This window comes from Heterodontus francisci, chromosome 33 (genome assembly GCF_036365525.1).
Source record: "Heterodontus francisci isolate sHetFra1 chromosome 33, sHetFra1.hap1, whole genome shotgun sequence".
Taxonomy (NCBI): Eukaryota; Metazoa; Chordata; class Chondrichthyes; order Heterodontiformes; family Heterodontidae; genus Heterodontus; species Heterodontus francisci.
The window spans coordinates 56,884,704-56,907,511 of NC_090403.1; the positions used below are offsets into that span (position 1 = coordinate 56,884,704).

At 46.8% G+C, this 22,808-nt stretch overlaps 1 protein-coding gene across 2 annotated transcripts in view; it reads left to right on the forward strand.

Annotated features, from left to right (window-relative positions):
• LOC137348255 (tensin-4-like) overlaps positions 1 to 11,636 on the forward strand; it is a 117,593-nt gene extending 105,957 nt beyond the window's left edge. For both annotated transcript variants that reach the window (XM_068013675.1, XM_068013674.1), the window contains exons 11-15: positions 1,519 to 1,599; positions 2,702 to 2,870; positions 4,998 to 5,066; positions 7,144 to 7,170; positions 9,109 to 11,636. In XM_068013675.1, the coding sequence (XP_067869776.1) occupies positions 1,519 to 1,599; positions 2,702 to 2,870; positions 4,998 to 5,066; positions 7,144 to 7,170; positions 9,109 to 9,250 (488 nt within the window). In that variant the 3' untranslated portion in view covers positions 9,251 to 11,636. The remainder of the gene's footprint in view (positions 1 to 1,518; positions 1,600 to 2,701; positions 2,871 to 4,997; positions 5,067 to 7,143; positions 7,171 to 9,108) is intronic.
• Positions 11,637 to 22,808: the final 11,172 nt, after the last annotated feature.

Consider the following 22,808-nt stretch of genomic DNA (forward strand, 5'->3'; position numbering starts at 1 on the left):
AGAATCGGACAGAGTCAGCATGGATTTACAAAAGGGAAATCATGCTTGACAAATCTACTAGAATTCTTCGAGGATGTAACTAGTAGAGTTGATGAGGGGGAGCCAGTGGATGTGGTTTATTTGGACTTTCAGAAGGCTTTCGACAAAGTCCCACATAAGAGATTAGCATGTAAAATTAAAGCGCATGGGATTGGGTGCAGTGTATTGTGATGGATAGAAAATTGGTTGGAAGACAGGAAACAAAGAGTCGTGATAAATGGGTCTTTTTCCAAATGGCAGGCAGTGACTAGTGGGGTACCGCAGGGATCGGTGCTAGGACCCCAGCTATTCACAATATATATTAATGATTTAGATGAGAGAACTAAATGTAATATCTCCAAATTTGCAGATGACACAAAACTGGGTGGGAGGGTGAGTTGTGAGGAGGATGCAGAGAGGCTTCAGGGTGATTTGGACAAGTTGAGTGAGTGGGCTAATGCATGGCAGATGCAGTATAATGTGGATAAATGTGAGGTTATCCACTTTGGTAGCAAAAACAGGAAGGCAGATTATTATCTGCACAGCTATAAACTGAGAGAGGGGAATATGAAACGAAACCTGGGTGTTCTCGTACACCAGTCGCTGAAGGTAAGCATGCAGGTCCAACAGGCGGTAAAAAAGGCAAATGGTATGTTGGCCTTCACAGCGAGAGGATTCGAGTACAGGAGCAGGGATGTCTTGCTGCAATTATACGGGGCCTTGGTGAGGCCACACCTGGAATACTGTGTGCCGTTTTGGTCTCCTTATCTGAGGAAGGATGTTCTTGCTATAGAGGGAGTGCAGTGAAGGTTTACCAGACTGATTCCTGGGATGGCGGGAATGACGTATGAGGAGAGATTGAGTCGGTTAGGATTATATTCGCTGGAGTTCAGAAGAGTGAGGGGGGATCTCATAGAAACCTATAAAATTCTAACAGGACTTGACAGGGTAGATGCAGGATGTTCCTGATGGTGGGGGAGTCCAGAACCAGAGGTCATAGTCTGAGGATGCGGAGTAAACCTTTCAGGACTGAGATGAGGAGAAATTTCTTCACCCTGAGAGTGGTGAACCTGTGGAATTCGCTACCACAGAAAGCAGTTGAGGCCAAAACATTGCATGTTTTCAAAAAGGAGTTAGATATAGCTCTTGGGTCTAAAGGGATCAAAGGGTATGGGGCGAAAGCGGGAACAGGTTACTGAGTTGGATGATCAGGTATGATCATAATGAATGGCGGAGCAGGCTCGAAGGGCTGAATGGCCTACTCCTGCTCCTATTTTCTATGTTTCTATGTTTCTATGAGGCCTGATCCCACTGCAACCCTGGACTGCAAGGAGATTTTGCCCTGTTCTCACAGCCAGAGTGGGAGGAACATTTGTGAATGGGGAGGAAGTGGAGAGAGAATTGATAAATATACGACCAGAGAAAAGCTCCAAATCTTTGGTACGGAGAGAGGACCCTCATCTGCTGCCTTCCTTGACATACTGTTTGTTCATTTTCCAGAATGTTTAAATGATAAGAGTGAAGAAAGCAGTCCTGACTCGACAGACAGCATCAAATCACCTCTGAGAAAGCAAGGTGCAGGTTAGTGGCCTCGCAATCTGTGCTAACATCAATGAGTACATTTCCGCAATGGAGCATGGGACACTGTTGTGAATGGACAAGGCATTTTCAATTTGAGCAGTAGAGTTAAACAGCTGATATTGTAACAGCTCCCCATCAGACACTGATGGAAATTAAAGTGGGGACAAGGAGTATAACGGTCACAAACAAAAACAAGAAATGCTGGATTCACTCAGCAGGTCTGGCAGCATCTGTGGAAAGAGAAGCAGAGTTAACGTTTCGGGTCAGTGACCCTTCTTCGGAGTATAATGGTCATCTCATTTGATAATCCTGCTCTACTGACCGAGATCAAAATGACCCAGATTGTGTGTCTCTTAGGATCTAAACCTCCTCCAACTTTATATCAAAGCTTTGTGGAGACATTTGCAGCTATTGTGTTGACACTGTTAGTGTTGAGGGCTTTCCTGAGACCCCTATTTAGATTTAATAAAGGTTAACAATTTTTCATTAAGGTGCTACGGGGAATAGTTACTATCGCAGCTGCAGAACTCCCCCCTTTCATCATCACCATGGTAACAGTCAGGCTTCTCTGGGATGTTTATGTTACCCCCCCCCCCTTCCTTATATACAGTAAATCTATTTTGTCACAGACACACTCATGTTTCCAGCCAAGCAGCTGTTGGATTGTTCCCTAGAAAACTGCCTCTTCCCAGAAACTGTTCCTTCCACATCTTTCAGACAAGACTTTAAACCAAGGCCCCAACCGCACTCCCAAGTGGACACAAAAAAAATCACACGCCCACTATTTCAAAGACCAGCTGGGGAGTTCTCCCCAGTATTTCAAAGACCAGCTGGGGAGTTCTCCCGGGGTCCTGGGGCCAATATTTGTCCCTCAACCAAAATCACTAAAGCAGAAGATGTGGTCATTCGTGCATTGCTGTTTGTGGGAGCTTGCTGTGCACAAATCAGCTGGTGCCATTCCTACCTTACAGCAGTGACTACACTTCAGAAAGCATTTCATTGGCTGTCCAGTGCTTTAGAATGTTCTGTGGTTGTGAACAGCTCTATATAAATGCAAGTCTTTCTGAAGCAAGATGTTAACTGATGTTCCTTCATTTCACAGCATGTTCTGTTCTGTATTTGAACTCTGTGACCATGGAGTCTTTGACCGGACCGCAGGCTGTCCTTAAAGCAGTTTCCTTCACCCTGGAAAAAGAGCCACTGCCTCAAACCATCATTGTCCAGTTCAAAGTGTCGGACCAAGGCATCACACTGACCGACAGCAAGAGAAAGTAAGCAACTGTGGTTACATGGTCTAATGGGATAAAGATCACTTTGTGTTGGGGGTTGCTGCCTGCAGGAGAGTTTTAGCAGAGCTTTAACTCGGGAGGGACTTGTGTTTGAGGGGAAGGAAGCGGGAGGGAGCAGGAAAATTGGATGGGTGCAGAGTGAAGCCAGGCTCTTATCTCCTGCACCTCATCTTAATTTTTGCACAGTAGAATCCCAATTGAAGCTGATATGCGGGAGCAGGAAATCAATTTCAGTGAGGAACCCATGGAGACTGTCCCCAGTACAGTGAGTGGCGTGGGAGGGGCTGTGGTGGACACAGGAAAAGGATGCCCAAGGGTTCCATGTGGAGCCTCCACAGAGGGGTAAATATCCCTGCACCTCCTCCTGGCTCCTCTCACATGGACCTTCAGAGAGGTCTGAAGCAGCACGAACTTGGGTCGCTTTTTTGAACCCTTGACCTCTCTACACATGCCTCCAGTCCAATGCTACCTGGGTGACTTAACTTAGGGTGTTACTCACAACCCAAGAACAAAGACTACCTCCTGATCTGGGGAGTTAGTTGATCCAACACCAGTGTAAACTTTAGTTAGCCTCAGTGCCTCGGCCTAGGAATGGAGAACAGCTAATCTCAGATCCCAATCACCATCCAGTGAGCTCAGAGACCTGCCTGGGCACTGGGGCCGAAGGTCAGGGCCAGACGCAGTGGGTGGGACTTCCATTCTGGGGTCGGGAATCTGATGACAGGACCAGTTCTGGGTTCTGACCCCGTACTGCCTGTTCCTGACACATTCATCTCAATTTTTGAAGTGTCAGCCAATTAATGGCCAGGGAGTGGGCTCGCCATCCAATTAAGGATGGCAGACAGGTTCCCGAGGCTGGTGGGCCAATGGGAGGCCCTCCAGCACTGACACATCAGCAGCCCCACCAGCCAAGGCAGGAGCTGTCAATTTGTAATGGAGAGAGATAGGGCACCTCAACATGGAGGCAACTCCTCCACAGGACAGCAAGTGGCTGCAGCTGCGGCCAGGCAGCCATGGCGGGTGCGGATGGGGGAGGTGCCCTCCTGGGATTAATCATAACCCCCACTTTCCCACCATGAGGTTGCCTGGATGCCCTGGTCATGTTTCAGTCCGATGTACAAAGCCTGCATGTCAATTGGAAATCCTAGTCGCTGTGGGAAATGGGTCTTACTATCCACCATGCTGGAGTGTAGCCATTCTGCGCCTGACCGGGCCTCTCTAAAAATGGCTTGGGGTCAGGATCATGGTGCCAAACTGACAAGATGGCCAGCGGTGCGCGATTGCTGGTCCGCCAACCTCCGATCCCAACCCCACCTCAGACTGATAATCCCGGCCAGAGTCTGGGCTCCTATGTGATGTTGACCATTGCAGCAGGATCCCAGCCAGGAGAGAAGGCAATTGCTGCTGATGCCATTGAAGTATACCCATCCCTAACCCCATACGGCCAACAGTGACCGATAATGACCAATAGACTCCTGTCTGCCCTACCCATTGCTTCCCTGGCACTGTGGGTCAGATTTTAGTTTCCTGAACCAGAGAATGGTGAGTCAAGGATGGGCAATAAATGCTGGCCTTGCCAGCGATGCCCACATCCCATGAATGAATAAACAAAACCTGAAATGTGGGAACTTATTTTTGGAGTTTAAATTGAGAGTTTATGTTAAGGTGGAAAATGAGGAAATTACCCAGAGTTGCGGGGATTACATTGGTTTTGGGTGTTAGACAGTGGGAAAGGAAATTGGGGCAAGGAGTGACATGGGTGGTGAATTCACTGTCTTCTGTTTAATGCTACTACCAGCAGCCCCCCTCTCCAACCCTGGGGATCAGTAGCTGGAGTGAGTCGCCATAGAGAGTGAGGGAAGCTGGGGGACTGGCAAAGGGAGGAGAGACTAGGACCCTGAGGAGGAGGTCCACTGGGCTGAAGGAGCTCTTCATCCAAACCTGCCCTTAGTTCTTCAGCTCATTCTTCAGCGGAGATTTCACCAGCTGCCTTTTCAAGGGGTTAATTGGCAGAGCGCTGATTATTTTGGCTGTTTCGCTGAAATGATCAGTTAGTGTTCGAGCTGACGTGGAAGCTGTATTAAATCCTCTGCTTTTCCTTTATAAAAGGCTTTTCTTCAGGCGACATTATCCTGCCAGTTCCATCAATCACTGTGGCCTGGATCCCCTGCAGAGGAAGTAAGTTGATCATCCGCAAATTTGTGTGGGAGCAATGCAGCTGCAAAGTTAGTGATCAGCACGGGCCGCACCCCACCTCACCTCAGCTGAACGCTAAACGCCTCTGGGAATAGCCAGATATGGGATCCAAAGCACCAATCACTGACCTTGATAGGATGGAAGAACCATATATGGGCCGAGGAAGCTGTGGTTCAATGCTGTTGCTGTGTTTGAAGAGAGTTAAATATGTTGCTGAGCATAGTGAGGCGGGTTTGTACATGGAACTGAGGTGATTGCAAGGACTATGCCCTGGAGTAATGACTGTACCTTGGCTGAGGCCCAAACACCTCGTTCTGACAAACTCGCCAGTAGTGTTCAAATTGAAACCATTTCAAGATGGGGAAATTCCTTTTTGAAGCGGCTTAAGCAGAATTATGGATGAGGTAGACAGCTAGGCCTATCCCACTCACAAGGAAGCTGGCAGTGAGTAATCGGTGTATCACTATTGATAGTCCGTCCACCCTGGGGAAAGAGGCACATCCTTCACTAGTGAAAGAAAGACTTGCATTCCTATAGCACCGATCACAACTGCAGGACATTCAAAAGCATTTCACAGCCAATGAAGCACTTTTTGAAGTGTAGTCACTGTTGTAATGTAGGAAACACAGTAGCCAATTTGCACACAGCAAGATCCCACAAACAGCAATGTGATAATGAGCAGATAATCTGTTTTAGGTGTTTGTGATGGATAAATGTTGGCTGCAGGACACTTGGGTGAACTCCCCTGCTCTTCTTCAAATAGTACCATGGGATCTTTTACATCCACAGTGGTCAGTGCTCTCTCCTTACTGCACTGGGGATATCTGCCTAGATGTTGGGTTTAAATCTCTGAGGTAGGACTTGAACCCACAATCTTTGGATTAAAGAAGAGAGCATTCTCCACACTGAGTCACCGCTGGTAAGTGGTGAACTTGATATGATAGAGTGACTGTCACATACCTTGTGGTGTAGAGACCACAGTCTGTTTCAGAGAACATAGTTACAAACATATCAACACAAGCTGCTCCCTGTCCATCATGTACATCCCATAGATTGGTGGTTTTAACAGAATTTATTTTTAAAAAGTTGATGTGTGCAGGGAGATAAAATTCTTAATCATCAAATGCTGGAAGATTTTTCTCTGCCTTTTCCATCAGTGAGTTGTCTGCTTTGTTTAATAATCCATAGAACAAAGGAATTTCTAGATTTAAGAAGATCAGGATCCATCCAATTCACCCTCTACCATTGGGCAGTCACATGATACAATGATAATGGAGTTTGTGACCAATCACAGTGATCAGTCTCTATCAAGGAAAACCCCCAGTCGAGGAGAGCTTTGGGAACCAGAGATCCAAACTCGCCTGTTCCTCCTGAGCACTCACCACACATGTCCCAAATTACTCATATACTCCATCCTAAAATGTTAATTTCTGAAAGAAAACTGCATTATAATGAATCAGTGATGTCCAACTGTCTCCTTGGGGAACCTGTTCTAGAGATTGACCACTCACTCACTGAAATATTGTTTCCATAGATTAGTTTTAATGCATAGAGTTTCTGATGGGTAACAGTGTCCACAACCCCCGTCCCCCTCCCAGCATTCTGTCAACTTGGCTCAATTAGCAGGAAACTACATCAAGCCATTTCAGTCAATATAACCTCGAAATTCTCAGTTGTGGAAAGGCAGGTTTGTTTGATATTCTTTGACCTGCTCTTACAGTGGAAGTGTTAACAAGTTTCAGTGAAGTGAACATTTAATGGCCTGTGTTCCAATATCAGAAAGAGAGACGTGGAACAAACCTAATGTTTTGTTCACTAACATTGTCAACGTGAATATTTCTCAACCAACCCCAAATGTAGATTAACTGAGCATTGAGCACATTGCTGTTTGCGGGATCTTGCTGTGCTCACAATGACGGTTGCATTTGTCTACACAACAATAGTCACTGATTTCAAAGTAATTCATTGCATTGAAGTGAACCTGCTAAGTAGCAACAGAATTTATGAAACAATATAGAGACTCAGAGATATTTACATATTTACGTTTTGCTTTTTCCAGATGGCGGAAAGATAATGAACCTTCCAGGTAAGAATCTGTTTCTTGTAACAATCACAGATGATTGGACACATCAGTGCAATCAATCTTTTATCCGCAGATCTGAAGCTAACCTGACCAATGAGGCTGGGAGCGGAGGTCTGGGTCAGTTTTGCACCCTGTCCAGTTTTACGCTCGATTCACTTCGCTAGACTGGGTAGGGTGTAAATCAGACCTGAACCCCATCCTTACCCTAGCATCATTCCTGCCAGAGGGGTCACTTTAAGGTCACAACATAGGATCTCTGTTCAGATGAAGTGTTAGTGAATTGACAGCAACGATTCATTCCGCGAAGCAAACTGACTATCAAGGGCGGCTGATTCACTCTCACAGTAATTGTAAAACCCATTAGAGGGAGCAATGGAGAATATTCTGCTCTGAGTGCTGTCCAAATTGCTGAGAAAACACCATCCCGCCAGTGCAGACCATCTCTGAGTGACAGTGGGTGTCTGTGCTGCTAAACTGGGGACAGGTATGAGCCCTCAGTCACATGGGTTATCTTCTCCCCCCCGCCCCATTGCTAAACCTCCTCCCAAGTCCCGAGCAGCTTTTCAACCAAACTTACCTTCCTGCCATGAGTGAGTCAGCAGTGAGACCACTGGGTCAGCAGTGAGACCACGGGCTCAGCAGTGAGACCACGGGCTCAGCAGTGTGACCACTGGGTCAGCAGTGAGACCACGGGCTCAGCAGTGAGACCACTGGGTCAGCAGTGAGACCATGGGTTCAGCAGTGAGACCACTGGGTCAGCAGTGTGACCACTGGGTCAGCAGTGAGACCACTGGGTCAGCAGTGTGACCACTGGGTCAGCAGTGAGACCACGGGCTCAGCAGTGAGACCACTGGGTCAGCAGTGAGACCACGGGCTCAGCGGTGTGACCACTGGGTCAGCAGTGAGACCACTGGGTCAGCGGTGAGACCGCGGGCTCAGCAGTGAGACCACTGGGTCAGCAGTGTGACCACTGGGTCAGCAGTGAGACCACTGGGTCAGCAGTGAGACCGCGGGCTCAGCAGTGAGACCACGGGCTCAGCAGTGTGACCACTGGGTCAGCAGTGAGACCACTGGGTCAGCAGTGTGACCACTGGGTCAGCAGTGAGACCACGGGCTCAGCGGTGTGACCACTGGGTCAGCAGTGTGACCACTGGGTCAGCAGTGAGACCACGGGCTCAGCAGTGTGACCACTGGGTCAGCAGTGAGACCACTGGGTCAGCAGTGTGACCACTGGGTCAGCAGTGAGACCACGGGCTCAGCAGTGAGACCACTGGGTCAGCAGTGAGACCATGGGTTCAGCAGTGAGACCACTGGGTCAGCAGTGTGACCACTGGGTCAGCAGTGAGACCACGGGCTCAGCAGTGTGACCACTGGGTCAGCAGTGTGACCACTGGGTTTCGACATAACTCTTCATACTTTTACCCAACAAAAATCCATCAAAATCTTCCTTCCAAGAAAGTTGTGAGCAGCACTTTTAAAGGGGCACAAACAGGAGGAAATTCCTGGCCCTTTAATCCCCCTCCCAGTGCTGTGGTAAAAGTTAGGATCAGCCTCTGTTAAAACAGAGTGAGTGTTTGTATGAGAGGTTTAAAGGTTCGAATTAGAATGACAGAGATTGGAGTTTTCTGACATGGAGTGAATGGGAGATAGCAGGAAGCTGGGAAATGGGTTGGGATTAGAGAGCATCTCTGTGCAATTCACTGCCCCTTTAAATATATTCCACCAATCTGGGGAATTGTGTAACTAGATTTTGTTAAATTTCTGTGATTTTCCTTTAGCAGAATGCAATCTGTTTGTTAATTATAAATAATACAAAGTGTTGGCAGATTAGACACTCAGATATTCCATCACTTTACTCACTTATTTTTTAAGATGATTTTGAGTTGATTTTATTTTAAATGCAGGATGTTCCTAGGATTAATTTTTAAATTTTATTTTCAGGATCTTTGCCTTTGTGGCAAAAAAACAAGGCAGCCCTTCGGAAAATGTCTGTCACCTGTTTGCGGAGTTTGAGAGGGATCATTCCTCTCACTTAATCATCAACTTGGTATCTAAGGTTCTAGTCGAACCACAGAGGATGTGACTGGACAGATAGATGGCAGAGAATTTCAAAGATCCTCCAAGTGTACGTGGCCTCACTGGAAACCTGGTCTGGGAAGTGCTTTAACTGTGCTGGTCCTGCTGGGACGCTGACAATCATTGCCAATCCATGTGACTCAGTTCTGGAGCCTGACGCACAGCTGTCATACTGTTAACACAAGGCCATACTCGCGATATGGAGAGACTGAGACACAGATCACACTGAGTATGTCAGGACGCATCCATTGACGGCTCCCAGAATTCCAGCTGTTGTATCCTGCTTAATCGCTATGGAATAACACTGAGGGAGTCATTGAGAGATCTGTCAGTGAGTTAGGCCTTAGACCCTCTCTGTACAATAGACTATGAGAGGATGATCTTCCATTGCTGCTCTGTATCAGTGCATGGAATGTGTGCAATGTTTTTCACTGCCTCTTCTTTATAATGGAGTCACATCCAAACTGCAGCATCTGTTTCCTGCCTTGTAGCCTTGTTTATGTAACGTGTACCTGATAAAACTGGTCCTTCTAGGTGGTAGAGGTTGTGGGTTTGGGCAGTGCTGTCGTGGTGAGTTGCTACAGTGCTGGATATCTTGATCTTGTTCAATCACTGTTCCTGGTTTCCCTCATTTTCTCTCCCACTCCATTTCACTTTGATACACTCTGGCATTCTGGGTCCCTCAGCCCCGTCACCCTAGTTGCTCAATTCCTGACAGTGATAAGTGATATTTATAAAATATAAACTTGCACTGTGTGTCAGGGTGTGTTGGTATTGTTTGATTGGAGCAACTGGCGACCAGAGTGGGACTCAATCTCGGCTCAGGAGCCTGAGAGGTGGCAGAGCTGCAAATTGGCAGAGTGCTGTCATGATAGAATAATAGAATCGTAGAATGACAGCACAAAGGAGGCCATTCAGCCCAACGTGTCTGTGCTAGATCTTGGAAAGAACAATCCAGTTAATGCCATTTCACCACTCTTTCCCCATAACCCTGTAAATATTTTTCCTTCAAATATTTACCTAATTCTCTATAGAGCAGAGCATTCCAGAGCACAACAGCTCACTACATAGAAAAACATCCTCATGTCACCTCTGGTTCTTTTGCCAATTACTTTAAATCCACGTCCTCTGGTTACTGACCCTCCTGCCCCTGGAAACAGTTTTTCCTTATTTTCTCTATTAAAACTTTTCATGATTTTGAACAACTCTATTAAATCTCCTCTTAACCTTCTTTGCTGTAAGAAATACAATCCCAGCTTCTCCAGTCTCTCCACATTAACTGAAGTCCCTCATCCCTGGGATCATTCCAGTAAATCTCCTCCACACCCTCTCCATGGCCTTAACATCCTTCCTAAAGTGTAGTCTCCAGAATTGGGCACAATATTATAGCCCGGGTTTAACCAGTGATTTATATTTAGAGGGGAGGTGGTGGTGTAGTGGTATTGTCACTGGACTGGTAATCCAGAGGCCCAGGCTAATGTTCTGGGGACTTGGGTTCGAATCACACCACGGCAGAAGGTGGAATTTGAATTCAATTAATAAATCTGGAATTTAAAGCTAGTCTAATGGTGCCATGAAACCATTGTCGATTGTTGTAAAAACCCATCTGGTTCACTAATATCCTTTAAGGAAGGAAATCTGCTGTCTTTACCTGGTCTGGCCTACATGTAACTCCAGACCCACAGCAATGTGGTTGACTCTTAAATGCCCTCTGAAATGGCCTAGCAAACCACTCAGTTCAAGGGCAGTTAGGGATGGCCAATAAAATGCTGGCCTAGTCAATGACGCCCACATCCCACAAACGAATACAAAAAAATTATAAATGCTGAGTGTAACTTTGTGAACCCCCCAAGTTCCTGCACCCCCTTTTAAACTGTACTATTTCATTTATATTGCCTCTCCTCATTCTTCCTTCAAATGAGTATCATTTCACACTTCTCTGCATTAAATTTCATCTGCCGTGTGTCTGTTTACTAGGTTTCGGAGTTATCTGCAAACTTTGAAATTGTGCCCTGTATACCCAGGTCCAGGTCATTAATATATATCAAGAAGTGCAGTGATTCTTACACTGACCCCTGGGGAACACCACTAAATACTTCCCTCCAGTCTGAAAAATGACCATTCACCCTACTCTCTGCTTCCTATCCCTTCGACAATCTTGTACCAATGCATTACCCTCATCCATCCTCTTTGTTATTTCATCAAATATTTCAGTTAGTCAAACACGATTTGTCATTAACAAATGGTTCCTACCATTTAATTCATTGCAAGCTGCTTATTGTTTGAGATAATGATTGTCTCATTTCTCTCGATCATTCTGTAGTGCATAACTCCTCGTTTCTAAGAATTTACAACGTTGTTTAAAGTATGTAACTCTACAATTAATATTGGCTCCTCATCATTTTAAATATTGTAATTAAAAAATAAAAGATTTCGGTCTGAGATCAAACACTGGAAAGCAGTTTTTTTAAAATTCACACTCTCACAGTTGAGGCAGGCTCTGTCCTGTGTCCCCACTCACCCCATCCTCTCCGTAATACATGACCATCCGACTCAGAGGCAAGTGACTGTGTTATAGCCAAAACTATCATTGATATCAGCCTGGCTGCCAGGTACTGAACACAATACCAGGGGCCTTCGGTATGAGCAAAGACCCTGAGACTTGCCCGCACTTTGTCTCAGTCCCACCCACAGCTGTGCCGCTCACCCAGTCAAACATTCCAATCCAGAGATTCCTTCCTTATTTCCTTCCTTTGAGATCAGTAATCTGGGAGAGATGTGAGAAAAAACTCTGAAATGTTTTCAGCATTGTGTGTGTGTGTTTTAGGTGGGGGTAACAGTAGGAATTGTTGTGTTTCCAGCATTGATTATAGTGGTGAGATTGGCATGTGGGAGATGTGGGAAAGGCTATCAGGTAATGTTGACAGCAACCACTGAGGCACAGATCACCCTGGAATTTGGAGGTTGGTTCAGGTGGGTGGGGAGCTTTGATGCTCTTCAATGAGACGATAATCAGATGCAGCAACAGAAGGAATTCAGTTAATTAAAATAATGGAGGCAGCTCTGATTAGGGGAGACACCCTGTCTCATTTCCCACCTCCTCTCTCTTATTAGTCCCACGTTACAATAGTCAGCATCACTAACAGCAGGAGCCTTATTAGAGTCACAGAGAGATACAGCACTGAAACAGGCCCTTCGGCCCATCGAGTCTGTGCTGACCATCAACCACCCGTTTATACTATTCCTACATTAATCCCATATTCCCTACCATATCCCCACTTTCCCTCAATTCTCCTACCACCTACCTACACTAGGGGCAATTTACAATGGCCAATTTACCTATCAACCTGTAAGTCTTTGGCTGTGGGAGGAAACCGGAGCACCCGGCGGAAACCCATGCAGTCACAGGGAGAACTTGCAAACTCCGCACAGTACCCAGAACTGAACCTGGGTCGCTGGAGCTGTGAGGCTGCGGTGCTAACCACTGTGTCACTGTGTGAAAGAGAGATTTTTTGATGTCAGGAACCATTAACAATCTGTGGATTGACAGCTACTCTCAGTTTAAACTGATTCTGAGCCTGTTTCTGTAGATGTACAAGGTGAAGGTTTAATATGAGCACAGTTTGCATCAATAAGGCTTGTATTACCTTCAATATAAATTAAAGAATGATCTGATCGAGATGTTTAAGATGATTAAAAGAGTTGATGGGGTCGATAGAGAGAAACTATTTCCTCTGGTGATGTGAGTCCAGAACAAGGGGGCAGAAACTTAAAATTCGAGCCAGGCCCTTCAGGGATGATGTCAGGAAGCACTTCTTCACATAAAGGGGAGTGGAAATCTGGAACTCTCTCCCCCCAAAAAGCTGTTCTTCCTGGGGGTTAATTAAAAATTTAAAGACAGAGATTAAATAGATAGGAACATAGGAACAGGAGTGGGCCATTCAGCCCATCAAGCCTGCTCCGCCATTCAATACAATCATGGCTAATCATCCACTTCAATGCCTTTTTCCCCACACTATCCCCATTTTTTTTTTTTATTCATTCATGGGATGTGGGCATCGCTGGCTAGGCCAGCATTTATTGCCCATCCCTAATTGCCCTTGAGAAGGTGGTGGTGAGCTGCCTTCTTGAACTGCTACAGTCCATGTGGGGTAGGTACACCTACAGTGCTGTTTTTTTTTATTGACTTTGTAGCGGTTAGGTACAACTGAGTGTCTTGCTAGGCCATTTCAGAGGGCATGTAAGAGTTAACCACATTGCTGTGGGTCTGGAGTCACATGTAGGCCAGACCAGGTAAGGACAGCAGATTTCCTTCTCTAAAGGACATTAGTGAACCAGATGGGTTTTTACAACAATCGACAATGGTTTCATGGCCATCATTAGACTAGCTTTTCAATTCCAGATTTATTAATTGAATTCAAATTCCACCTTCTGCTGTGGTGAGATTTGAAGCCATGTCCCCAGAGCAATACCCTGGGTCTCTGGGTTCCTAGTCCAGTGACAATACCACTACGCCACCACCTCCCCTATATCCCCTTTATGTCATTTGTATTTAGAAATCTGTCAATCTCTGCTTTAAACATACTCAGTGACTGAGCTTCCAGAGCCCTCTGGGGTAGAGAATTCCAAAGATTCACAACCCTCTGAGTAAAGAAATTTCTCTTCATCTCTGTCCTAAGTGGCTTCCCCCTTATTTTGAAATTGTATCCCCTGGTTCTAGACTCCCCAACCAGGGGAAACATCTTAGCTGCATCTACCCTGTCTATCCTTTTCAGTATTTTGTAGGTTTCTATAAGATCACCTCTCATTCTTCAAAACTCTAGAGAATACAGGCCTAGTCTATTTAAAAAAGGAGGTAGAGAGAAAACAGGGAATTATAGACTGATTAACCTGACATCAGTAGTGGGGAAAATGCTAGAATCCATTATAAAAGATGTAATAGAGCATTTGGAAAACAATGACAGGATCGGACAAAGTCAACATGGATTTACGAAAGGGAAATCACGCTCGACAAACCTACTGGAATTTTTTGAGGATGTAACTAGTAGAATAGATAAGGGAGAACCAGTGGATGTGGTGTATTTGGATTTTCAGAAGGCTTTTGATAAGGTCCCACATAAGAAATTAGCGTGCAAAATTAAAGCACTTGGGATTGGGGGTAAGGTACTGACATGGATAGAGAACTGGTTGGCAGACAGGAAACAAAGAGTAGGAATAAACAGGTCAGTTTCCGAGTGGCAGGCAGTGACTAGTGGGGTACCGCAGGGATCAGTGCTAGGACCCCAGCTATTCACAATATATTTTAATGATTTAGATGAGGGAATTAAATGTGATATATCCAAGTTTGCAGATGACACAAAGCTGGGTGGAGTGTGTGCTGTGAGGAGGATGCAGAGAAGCTCCAGTGTGATTTGGACAGGTTGAGTGAGTGGGCAAATACATGGCAGATGCAGTATAATGTGGATAAATGTGAGGTTATCCACTTTGGTGGCAAAAACAGAAAGGCAGATTATTATCTGAACGACGATAGATTGGGAAAGGGGGAGGTGCAGCGAGACCTGGGTGTCCTTGTACACCAGTCGCTGAAAGTAAGCATGCAGGTGCAGCAGGCAGTTAAGAAGGCAAATGGTATGTTGGCCTTCATAGTGAGAGGATTTGAGTACAGGAGCAAGGATGTCTTGCTGCAATTATACAAGGCCTTGGTGAGACCACATCTGGAGTATTGTGTGCAGTTTTGGTCTCCTTATCTGAGGAAGGATGTTCTTGCTATGGAGGGAGTGCAGCGAAGGTTCACCAGACTGATTCCTGGGATGGCAGGACTGATGTATGAAGAGAGATTGGGTCGATTAGGCTTGTATTCGCTAGAGTTTAGAAGAATGAGGGGGGATCTCATAGAAATCTACAAAATGCTAACAGGACTGGACAGACTAGATGCAGGAAGGATGTTCCTGATGGCGGGGGAGGCCAGGACCAGGGGTCACAGTCTAAGGATAAGGGGTAAGCCATTTAGGACTGAGATGAGGAGAGATTTCTTCACCCAGAGAGTGGTGAACCTGTGGAATTCTCTACCACAGAAAGGAGTTGAGGAAAAATCCTGAAATATATTCAAGAAAGAGTTAGATATAATTCTTAGGGCTAAAGGGAGCAAGGGATATGGGGAGAAAGCGGGAACAGGTTACTGAGTTTGGATGATCAGCCATGATCGTATTGAATGGCGGAGCAGGCTTGAAGGGCCGAATGGCCTACTCTTGTTCCTATTTTTCTATGTTTCTATATTTCCCCAATCTCTCGTCATAGGACAGTCCCACTATCCCGGGAACAAGTCTGATGAACCTTCATTGCACTCCCTTTATGGCAAATAATATCCTTTCTAAGGTAAGGAGACCAAATCTGCACACAGTACTCCAGGTGCGGTCTAACCAAGGTTCTATACAATTGAAGCAAGACTTCACTACTCCTCTACTCAAATCCTCTTGCAATGAAGACCAACATACCATTTGCCTTCTTAATTGCTTGCTGCACCTGTATGTTAGCTTTCAGTGACTTATTGACAAGAACACCCAGGTCCCTTTGTACATCTACACTTTTGAATCTCTTACCATTTAAGAAATACTCTGCACATCTATCCTCTGACCAAAGTGAATAACCTCACATTTTTCCACAATATATTCCATCTGCCACGTTCTTGCCCACTCACAAAGTCTGTCCAAATCTCCTTGAAGCTGCTTTGCATCTTCCTCACAACACACATTCCCACCTATTTTTGTGTCATCCGCGAACTTGGAAATACTACATTTGGTCCCCACATCCAAATCATTGATGTGTATTGTGAACAGCTGGGGCCCAAGCACTGATCCCTGCGGTACCCCACTAGTCACAGCCTGCTAATGCGAGAATGACCCGTTTATCCTGACTCTCTGTTTTCTGCCTGTTAACCAATCCTTAATCCATGCCAGTATATTACCTCCTATCCCATGTGCTTTAATTTTGCTAACCAACCTCCTGTGGAGGACTTTATCAAAAGCCTTCTGAAAATCCAAGTATACCACGTCCACCAACTCCCCTTTATCAATTCTGTTAGTAACATCCTCAAAAAACTCCAACAGATTCATCAAACATGATTTCCCATTCATAAATCCATGTTGACTATGCCCAATCAGATCATTATTATCCAAATGTCCATTTATCACATCCTTTAGAATAGATTCTAACGTTCTAGGTTTTTGTTGGGTAAGGGTATCGAGGGACATGGAGCAAAGGTAGGGAATTGGAGTTCAAATACAAAATCAGACATGAGGGAATTGAAAGGCGGAAGACCTTCGAGATGCCGAATAGCCTCCTCCTGTTCCCCGCACGTCAGAGAAGCGATGCTGAACCAAGAGGCAGATGTTGCTCAAACACACAGTGGCCACAAGAGGGAGGCAGTCCCCATACCTTGGCTCACAACCAGTGAACTGCAAAGAGCTCAAACAAATTTACCTTGGGATAGAATCAAATACATTCCATTTATTCTGCTTTCACACACTTATTTATGCAAAATTCATCACCTGAAACCTTCAGAGAATTGGTATTATTAACAGGGCAACCAAGTGACCCAAATAAGACTCAGGCCGAAAGCAACACAATTTTGCCCAACTCCACTGCTTGTTTGCTCCAGTTTCCCTCAGAACGCAGAGTCTCTCTGGAGTGTGTGTGGAACTAGACACCAGTGAGTGTCAGTGTGTGTGGAACTGTAATCCAGTGAGTGTCAGTGTGTGTGGAACTGGACACCAGTGAGAGTCAGTGTGTGTGGAACTGGACACCAGTGAGTGTCAGTGTGTGTGGAACTGGACCCCGGTGAGTGTCAGTGTGTGTGGAACTGGACACCAGTGAGTGTCAGTGTGTGTGGAACTGGACACCAGTGAGTGTCAGTGTGTGTGGAACTGGACACCAGTGAGTGTCAGTGTGTGTGGAACTGGACACCAGTGAGTGTCAGTGTGTGTGGGACTGTACCCCAGTGAGAGTCAGTGTGTGTGGAACTGGACCCCAGTGAGTGTCAGTGTGTGTGGAACTGTACCCCAGTGAGAGTCAGTGTGTGTGGAACTGTACCCCAGAGAGAGTCAGTGTGTGTGGAACTGGACACCAGTGAGTGTCAGTGTGTGTGGAACTGTACCCCAGAGAGAGTCAGTGTGTGTGGAACTGGACACCAGTGAGTGTCAGTGTGTGTGGAACTGGACACCAGTGAGTGTCAGTGTGTGTGGAACTGTACCCCAGAGAGAGTCAGTGTGTGTGGAACTGGACACCAGTGAGTGTCAGTGTGTGTGGAACTGGACACCAGTGAGAGTCAGTGTGTGAGGAACTGTACCCCAGTGAGTGTCAGTGTGTGTGGAACTGTACCCCAGAGAGAGTCAGTGTGTGTGGAACTGGACACCAGTGAGTGTCAGTGTGTGTGGAACTGGACACCAGTGAGTATCAGTGTGTGTGGAACTGGACACCAGTGAGTGTCAGTGCCTGTGGAACTGTACCCCAGTGAGAGTCAGTGTGTGTGGAACTGGACACCAGTGAGTGTCAGTGTGTGTGGAACTGTACCCCAGTGAGAGTCAGTGTGTGTGGAACTGGACACCAGTGAGTGTCAGTGCCTGTGGAACTGTACCCCAGAGAGAGTCAGTGTGTGTGGAACTGGACACCAGTGAGTGTCAGTGTGTGTGGAACTGGACACCAGTGAGAGTCAGTGTGTGTGGAACTGTACCCCAGAGAGAGTCAATGTGTGTGGAACTGGACACCAGTGAGTGTCAGTGTGTGTGGAACTGTACCCCAGTGAGAGTCAGTGTGTGTGGAACTGGACACCAGTGAGTGTCAGTGTGTGTGGAACTGGACACCAGTGAGTGTCAGTGTGTGTGGAAGTGTACCCCAGTGAGTGTCAGTGTGTGTGGAACTGGACACCAGTGAGTGTCAGTGTGTGTGGAACTGGACCCCGGTGAGTGTCAGTGTGTGTGGAACTGGACACCAGTGAGTGTCAGTGTGTGTGGAACTGGACACCAGTGAGTGTCAGTGTGTGTGGAACTGTACCCCAGAGAGAGTCAGTGTGTGTGGAACTGGACACCAGTGAGTGTCAGTGTGTGTGGAACTGTACCCCAGTGAGTGTCAGTGTGTGTGGAACTGTACCCCAGAGAGAGTCAGTGTGTGTGGAACTGGACACCAGTGAGTGTCAGTGTGTGTGGAACTGTACCCCAGAGAGAGTCAGTGTGTGTGGAACTGGACACCAGTGAGTGTCAGTGTGTGTGGAACTGGACACCGGTGAGAGTCAGTGTGTGTGGAACTGGACACCGGTGAGAGTCAGTGTGTGTGGAACTGTAATCCAGTGAGTGTCAGTGTGTGTGGAACTGGACACCAGTGAGTGTCAGTGTGTGTGGAACTGGACCCCAGTGAGAGTCAGTGTGTGTGGAACTGGACACCAGTGAGTGTCAGTGTGTGTGGAACCGGACACCAGTGAGTGTCAGTGTGTGTGGAAGTGTACCCCAGTGAGTGTCAGTGTGTGTGGAACTGGACCCCAGTGAGAGTCAGTGTGTGTGGAACTGGACGCCAGTGAGTGTCAGTGTGTGTGGAACTGGACACCAGTGAGTGTCAGTGTGTGTGGAACTGGACACCAGTGAGTGTCAGTGTGTGTGGAACTGGACACCAGTGAGAGTCAGTGTGTGTGGAACTGGACCCCAGTGAGAGTTAGTGTGTGTGGAACTGGACACCAGTGAGTGTCAGTGTGTGTGGAACTGGACACCAGTGAGTGTCAGTGTGTGTGGAACTGTACCCCAGTGAGAGTCAGTGTGTGTGGAACTGGACACCAGTGAGTGTCAGTGCCTGTGGAACTGTAATCCAGTGAGTGTCAGTGTGTGTGGAACTGGACACCAGTGAGTGTCAGTGCCTGTGGAACTGTAATCCAGTGAGTGTCAGTGTGTGTGGAACTGGACACCAGTGAGTGTCAGTGCCTGTGGAACTGTAATCCAGTGAGTGTCAGTGTGTGTGGAACTGGACACCAGTGAGAGGCAGTGTATGTAGAACTGTAATCCAGTGAGTGTCAGTGTGTGTGGAACTGGACACCAGTGAGTGTCAGTGTGTGTGGAACTGGACACCAGTGAGTGTCAGTGTGTGTGGAACTGGACACCAGTGAGTGTCAGTGTGTGTGGAACTGGACACCAGTGAGTGTCAGTGCCTGTGGAACTGTAATCCAGTGAGTGTCAGTGTGTGTGGAACTGGACACCAGTGAGTGTCAGTGCCTGTGGAACTGTAATCCAGTGAGTGTCAGTGTGTGTGGAACTGGACACCAGTGAGTGTCAGTGCCTGTGGAACTGTAATCCAGTGAGTGTCAGTGTGTGTGGAACTGGACACCAGTGAGTGTCAGTGCCTGTGGAACTGTAATCCAGTGAGTGTCAGTGTATGTAGAACTATACCCCAGTGAGAGGCAGTGTGTGTGGAACTGGACACCAGTGAGAGTCAGTGTGTGTGGAACTGGACACCAGTGAGAGTCAGTGTGTGTGGAACTGTACCCCAGTGAGAGTCAGTGTGTGTGGAACTGTAATCCAGTGAGTGTCAGTGTGTGTGGAACTGGACACCAGTGAGAGGCAGTGTGTGTGGAACTGGACACCAGTGAGAGTCAGTGTGTTTCTACCTTGTCCCCTTTTACCTGCCTTGGCTTCATATCCCTCTATCCGCTCACTCAACAAAAATCGATCAATGTCAGTTTTGTAATTTTCACTTGACCCCCAGTCTGAACTATTTTATCAGGGAAAGAGTTGCAGATTTCACTTCCCTTTGTGTGAAATGCTTCCTGACATCACCCTGAACAGCCTGTCTCTAATTTTAAATTTCTGCCCCTTTGTTCTGAATTCCCCTTCCACCAGAGGAATTAGTTTTTCCTCTCTCTACCCCATCAAATCCTTTAGTCATCTTAAACTCCTCAGTTGGATCATCCTATATTCGAGGGAATACAAGACTGATCAATGCACCCTGTCCTTTTAATGTAACCCTTTTAACCCCGGGACCATGCTGGTGAATCTGTACTGCACCCTCTCCAAGGTCAATATATCCTTCCTGAGGTGCAGGGGCCAGAACTGAATAGCTACTCCCAACAGGGTCTGACCAAAATGTAGTCTAACAAAAAACATGCAACTCTCTGTGGAACCTGCTGCCTTTTGCAGAAACTATCCAAGTTTTTCCACTGATTTTAATCGGGGGATTTGCACAGGGGGTGTGTGATTGCAATGCCACTTTCACCTCCCAGCAACAAGTTAAAAATTTACCCACACAGTAGCTGCAAATTGAGTTGGTGAATATTGGTGAGGGACATGACTGAGAGCTAAGAGAGATGATCGAGAGCTGTGTTTGCCAAACTCTGGGCCTCCCCCGATGGATTGTAGTCCAAACCCTCTGTTCAGTCTCCATTCTCGGGATCTTTTCCTTCCAGTCACTGTCATCCTTTTCCCCCGTTTGCTTGATCAGCTGTTGCAGAACTGCCAACAAGTGTCCTTGTGTTCTGTAAAACATTTCCCAATGTCAGAGATCAGCATTATACCCACAGATTGAATATACAGAGAGTTGATGTAATGTCATGTTAAAATGAACTTGATTTTCAAATCCCTCCTTGGCCTCGCCCCTCCCTATCTCTGTAATCTCTTCCAGCCCCACAACCCTCCGAGATCTCTGCACTCCTCCAATTCTGGCCTCTTGCTCATTCCTGATTTCCATCACTCCACTTCAGTTACCAAGGCCCTAAGCTCTGGAATTCCCTCCCTAAACCTCTCCATCTTGCTTTCCTCCTTAAAGACAACCTTTAAAACTTCTCTTTGTACAAACTATTGGTCATCTGTCCTAATATCTCCTTATGTGGCTCGGTGTCAGTTTTTGTTTTATATGCTCCTGTGAAAGGCCAGGAGATGTTTTACTACATTATTGATGCTATATCAATACAAGTTGCTTTTTGTTGTTGGCGCCTGTTTATAATCTGCCTGACTGTTTCATGATAATGGAATAAAGACAAATTCTGTTGCTTTTGCACGATCCTACAATTATTACTGGTGTTTGGGAGATTGTGTTCCACCAATCTCTGCAGTTTACTGTGCAAACCACCAACTCACTGTGGCTGCGTTACTGTTCCTGACAGTGAGGGAGAGGGCTCAGGACCAGAAACCACTGCTGCCTCTGGTTAAAGCAGGAGGTGTGACCAGGAACTCGGCAGTCAGATAAATTTGGGTGCAATCATTTGAAAAAAGATGGTCTCCGGGCCAGGCAACCGTTTACTGGAATGGTTCCAGGGATGAGGGACTTCAGTTAATGTGGAGAGACTGGAGAAGCTGGGATTGTTCGCCTTACAGCAGAGAAGGTTAAAGGGAGATTTAATCGAGGTGCTCAAAATCATGAAGGATTTTGATAGAGTAAATAAGGAGAAACTGTTTTCAATGGTAGGAGGGTCAGTAACAAGAGGACACAGGTTTAAGGTAATTGGCAAAAGAATCAGAGGCAAAGATGAGGAAACATTTTCTTACCCAGCGAGTTGTGATCTGGAATGTGCTGCCTGAAAGGGCGGTGGAAGCAGATTCAATAATAACTTTCAAAAGGGAATTGGATAAATATTTGAAGAGGATAAATGTATAGGGGAATGGGGAATGTGTGCCGGGGTGTGGGGCGGAGCAGTGGTGGGGAGCAGTGGGACTAATTTGATGGCTCTTTCAAAGAGCCAGCATGGGCATGATGGGCTGAATGGCCTATTGCTGTACCATTCCCTGCAGAACCCCTCCGCCCTCACACATTGTGCGATTCCTCAGACTCTGGGCTGTGTGTCTGCCAGGGCTTCTTGTGAAGGGTCCTGTACACAGACCCTATTCCCATCACTGCCTCGAACCCGACTCTACCCATAAACCTACAGTGACACCATTAGACCCCGGTGTGGGCCTTTAACTTCTCGTGTGCCTCCAGAACTGTCACAGTCACACAAACAGTCCGGCCTGAACAATCCTGACATGTGGCAGTGATTTTTTTTATTAAACTGCTGTCCTTCAGTTTTAAACACTTTGTTTGCTGCCAAAACCCCAAATGAAACATTGGAGATAGTCTCAGTATTCTACTGAAGCCTCAGTGACCTCCGCAGACAACAGCGCTACACCCCTACACCCCATCGGCTCTACACCTCATCACCCCTACACCCCATCACCCCTACACACCACCACCCCTACACCCCTACACCCCATCGTCTCTACACCTCATCACCCCTACACCCCATCACCCCTACACACCACCACCCCTACGCCCCTACACCCCATCGGCTCTGCACACCTACACCCCATCACCCCTACACCCCATCACCCCTACACCCCTACACCCCATCGGCTCTACACCTCATCACCCCTCCACCCCATCACCCCTACACCCCATCACCCCTACACCCCATCACCCCTACACACCACCACCCCTACACCCCTACACCCCATCGGCTCTACACCTCATCACCCCTACACCCCATCACCCCTACACACCACCACCCCTACACCCCTACACCCCATCGGCTCTGCACCTCATCACCCCGACACCCCATAACC